A 5,194-nucleotide genomic window follows, 5' to 3' on the forward strand; every position below is an offset into this window, starting at 1 on the left:
CAGGAGCAACTTGTTCATCCCTGAAGGCTTCATGGCATTTTTGCATGGCTTCCTGCTCCTTGGGATGGGCTGTTCTTCAGTTTATAGGAGGTGATCCTTGACTATTAAAGAAATTTCCTAGACCCCTTTTCCGTCTAGGGCCCTATCCCATGAGACTCTTTTAAGTAGACCCCTGAAGAGGTCAAAGTCTGCTCTCCTGTTTATTTCATTAAACATAGTTGAATGCAACATGTATTTTAGTTTTCTGTTATTTTCTTTCTGAAATTCTCCTATGGCCCAGGAAGTTCCCAGCCCAGCCCCACACATCAGCAGTTTGCTGCCTTGATATTTTTTCTCCTATTTTATTCCACTTGATTGTGGAGCTGTCTTCCTCTGCTCCAGGATTTCTTGACAACTTTTGTACACTTCTATCAAGCAGTCCAGACGCGGCTTGGAGCTCTAGAATTTAAGTCAAACAATGGAGAATCAGGCTTTGAGCTGGCTGTAAAAGAGCTGGAAAGCTTTCAGTTCCCACTAGTGAGATGGCTCAGGCAGAGAAAGGAACATGGGGACAGCTGACAAAGCTGGCTGTCAAAAGCGTGCAGGTGTAGGAAACACGGCCAGGTGTCTGCAGTTGGTTAGCTTCCTCACGGGGAGTCAGTGGAGAACAGATCTCCCTTTTACATGTTCCTTGGGAAATAACCCATCAAGCTCCAGGAGGTGCCTGATGTAAGCTGATGATACAGGCATGCAAAGCCATTCCATAAGCCACACCTGCTTTGTGATGAAAAACACCAGTCCCTAAAACTGTCAGGTCAAAACATGTGGCCCCATACTGCAGTTAGCCCAAATCTCTCACCACACCAGAAATCCTACCCTTTCTCAGCTCACGGCTGACTGTGGAAGAACAGCCACACCTCCCAGCCCATTAACCTACCTATTTGGCCACTCTCCCTCTATCGACCTACCAACCAGCAGATCTCCATACACTAACCCACCATCCTAGAAGACCTCCTCCCTCCAAAATCTACCTTCAGGACAGGGAATTTAGGAACTTGGCCCTTGGCCTCTTCTAATACTGTCAACAAAAGGACAATGGAGGGTTAACTGAAAACATCAGTTCATTGGTGGTCAAAGTGTAACGATGTTCCATTGGTTCTAACCTGGACCAGCTTAACACCAGCGAGGAGGTGAAAGTTTCCCAGTCCCCCAGTCCCTATGGTCCCATGACACTTGAGCTCCCAAAACAGCATTACTGTGTAAAGTCCATCAAATGCCTCTCCTTGCAAGTGTTGCTTAAGAGAACAATAGGTCAATTCAGTGCAGAAGTGCTCCTGGGCTCAGTGACATGGTCAGTTGTATTTTTGAAGGCATTCTGACATAACTCAGAGGAACCCAGTGAAGGAGACACAATAAAGTTACAAATTACTGCTCCTTCACAACTAAGTAACATACTAACTTGCATGTTAAAGTGAGAATTACTGACAGGTAAGGGACTGCAAACTGACACAGCTCTTTCTGTACCTCCTCTGCTGGTGGAGTCAACTCTACCAGTACCGAGATATTTCCATGAAAATAAAACTGTTCACAGTTAAACTAGGGGAAAAAAAAGAAAAACCTACAAAAATGCCAGACAAGTTCTTTGAAGCTGGAAAGGAGCTCCTGATGGCAGCTCCCTGGAATTCATTAGTTGTTGCTTTCCAGCAAATCCATTTTTTTCCTTTGACTACGTGTGAAATATTTAATTTGTATTATTGTTGGTAAACATCTTTACGATTGTAGGACTGTGTTTGCAGCAAGTATCAATGGGATATTCTATTTATACCCGTAAGTATTTAACTGAAGACTGTGTCCAGTCATCAACTGGATGCGGACTACAAAATGATGGTCACCACCAGCAGGTGAATTAAGAAGGAGGGAGAGGACTATAAACCTCAGCAGTCTAAGATGTGAGGTACCTCTGTGCTACCAACCACCACTCCAGGATTAGGGCATTGTTGTGACAGGCATGTACACGCAGAAAGAAAATCCATCCCCAAAATGGGATTCTGGAGAGTCAGAACAAGTTAACAAGAGAGGAGAAAGGGGACATGGGGTAATGGTGAAGCAAACAGGTTATTACACATTAAGCAAATTGCTCACAGCTTGTACTGTGATCTTTGTCAACGGGTGAGACAGGGGAAGTCATTCTAATGCCAAGAAGGTTTTTATGAGCGCTTCTGGCACAGAGCTGAGAGGCAGATCAGCTGCAGTACAGTGCCATAGTTATGGTGGCAACACTGAGCATCTGACTCCACAGAAAGCTGTAGGAGTCCTCAGCACCCTGCGTGAGCCAAAGCCTTCTAGTTAATGCAAGCTCCTGGCTGGGTTCACATTTACATAGCTCCCTGTTCTTTGAACGGAAGGCAGAGGAAACAAACATTGCTGGTACACAGTTCTGGGAGACTTCTAATCCCACCTGCCCTGGAGGCCCCACCAGGGAAAGGCAGCTGTAATCATCTACCTGCAGTGGAATAAAAACATGCTCAGACAGCTGGTGTGCACGCACAGAGCACAGACCTGGATTTCTCCACCGATCAGTCAAACTCACCTGAAAGAGTGGCACAACCTCAGATATTCCCTGAGGATCTCCAGGGTCCTGGAGGAGGATGCACAGGTAGTAGATAACTTTTTGCTGCAAGACAAACAGAAAGTGCATCGGTTTGAAAATGCTATCAAAGTGTCTGAAGTTATCACATAAAGAGGATCTGTTTCAACTTGCTGGGCTGAAGGCCAACCAACCCAGGCCACAGTCAAGCCCACCAATATACATTGATAGCCTTCCTCTCTTCACACAACAAAAATACAATTAACCTGTGGTTTTTTTCCTATTATCTTTTTAACCTGAAAAGAACATACACATGTTGGAAGGGTAAGGACTGCTTTTCTACAGGAGCTTTGCAGAAAAACCCAGCAACAGGAAAAATCATCTCTTGTGTTGTCTATCTTCTTATCTCTGTCTTGGCTACTTATGGAGTTGGGCATCAGGCTTTGTAAGCTTAGTACAAGACAAAGAACTAAACCCACCAGTTTAGTGTCAGTGTCGTTATCTAAAGGCCTGTTGTGGCTTTTTGAGGTTATTTGTTTGGCTTGAGTTCTTTAGAGGTGAGAAAGTAGATAAGAGAAAAAAAGGAATCTGAAAGCAAGCTCCTGATGTCAATACAGCTATGGGTGGTGCCGTGTTTAATTGCCCTGGGAAATCACGCTTGTGGCAATGTAGGGGATGTGAGTGTGCCCACGGGTGCAGAAGAAGACAGACTGTATATGATTGATTACCATATGGATGGCTTCATTGATAACCACATCCTTCACTTGACCCATCTCGATGAAGGTTGTGCTCTCCTTCCCAGAAGCGTAGGAGGAAGTCACCTGAATGCCAAGTGAGCCGATGACCAGCAGGGATTCCTGGTCAACCTTCACAAAGTGCAGGTATATAATCAGGCCAGTCAGGGTGATGACAATAGCAGCAGAAAGCACTATACTGTTCTGTAACACAAGCCAAGCAAAGACAGAGCTATGCTCTTACAACTGCTTTGAACACGGCTTTAGAGAAAGTAATACTGCACAGTAAACTATAATATCAAAGCAACAGTTACAAGGCAAGTTTACTTTGGTGGAGTCCTTTTATTCACTTGTCTGGCTGGTATATGTGTAATGAGATTGAAGTCAGGTTTCACAATATGGTTTCAAAGAATTGGGAGCTGAAACTGAAAACTGCTAGAAAATCCTATTGCCTTGCAAATTTAGTGCAGAAATCTCAACCAAAGTTACATAAATGACAGTGTATTATACAAATATCTGACAGAGGAGTGTCCTGAACTCTTCACTAGGGCTGAGGGTGGAGTCTCAGAGGGGAAGAAAAATCTTACTAGGAGAAAGCTCTGGCCTTGTGGTTTTTTTCTTAAGAACTGCAAGCCTAAACTTGCCCAAACCTTGCCTCTCTTCCTGCCTTAAGTACCAATTTCAAGATTTGCTTTCCCCTTCACTTTGTCTAAGTACCTCTTTTGAATGCTGCAATCGTAGGGTTGCTGTTATATAAAATAATATATGATTAAACTATAATCAACTGGAATTCAGCTGAAGACCTGGTAATAAATCCTAAAGGCCCGCAAGCTACAGCCTGTTTCTGGGCTATGTCTTAGAGAGCTCCAGGCTGCATACCCATGAATCAAAGATGTAACTGGCACTTCCTAAAGGACCAGAACTGCATGGCCCTACCACTCAAGCTGGGCTTGTCCTACCATGTGAGGTAAAGAAGCCATGGCCACATTCAAACAGAAGGGACACAGGACTTCTCTGAAAATGTCACCATGGAAGGAAAACCAGTCATGAATCACACACACTGAAATCCACAGAGAGAGACTTTCGGATCTGGTTTCGCGGCAGACAGGAAGGATTGCTGCCGCCTGCGCACAAGCCGCACGATGAGTACGTGTAGCACAAGGAGGACAGTGGATGGGGTGTATGCTTTTGCAACCAATAGAACCTGGACACGGCTGCCCTTACAGCTAGAGGAGCATGAACCATCTTTTCCCATCAGAAACCTGCCAGCTGACTCATGTCACAATCTCTGTCTTCAGGCCTTGGGAAAAGATTATTGAAAAAACTGAAGTGCAACAGGCACAGTCACATTGACCAGCTTCTTCCATCAGCTACTGAGTTCATTATGGATAGCTGGTCTGAGCCTACAAGCTGGTCCCTCCATGCCAGTGCCAGTCACAGATCAGAAACCTAAACAAATACATTTGGGTTTATCAGCAGCTTTTGAAATCTGTACTACCAAGGCCTTAGTGCCTCAGCTGCGAGACATGAGCAAGTAGATAACATTCATGGTGCAGTGCTCTCCAAGTCACTCGGGAAAATCCCTTTGGGGACTGACAATCACTCAGCTTCTTCAACGTATCCTGTATTCCAGATTCCCACAACTCCCCTCTCCAAGCAAGCCTGTTATCTGGACTCACAAGAAACCACTAAGGCATCACTCAACACCCAAACAAACATCGGCCCTACCTGGCAAGAGGCTACAAACCAATGGAGGCACCCGAGAAGCCACCGAGAAAGCGGGTGGGCCCCGACGCTGGCTAGCACATCTGCTCTCCTTCCCACCGCCTACTCATCACAATCTACCGCCTCGGCGTCGCCAGGCCGCGCAGGGGACCAGGCTCCTACCCACCGG

The 5,194-nt window shown here is 45.5% G+C and overlaps 1 protein-coding gene across 1 annotated transcript; it reads right to left on the reverse strand.

Moving 5' to 3' along the window:
* Positions 1-320: 320 nt before the first annotated feature.
* On the reverse strand, positions 321-3,532 carry PIGH (phosphatidylinositol glycan anchor biosynthesis, class H; the record flags this gene model as incomplete). The annotated part of the gene is made up of 3 exons (XM_008949898.1): positions 321-438; positions 2,570-2,653; positions 3,295-3,532. Coding segments are annotated over 3 exons (424 nt in total), but the record flags the coding sequence as incomplete, so codon positions are not given.
* Positions 3,533-5,194: the final 1,662 nt, after the last annotated feature.

The sequence above is a fragment of the Merops nubicus genome, unplaced genomic scaffold (assembly GCF_000691845.1).
Source record: "Merops nubicus isolate BGI_N331 unplaced genomic scaffold, ASM69184v1 scaffold13421, whole genome shotgun sequence".
NCBI lineage: Eukaryota > Metazoa > Chordata > Aves > Coraciiformes > Meropidae > Merops > Merops nubicus.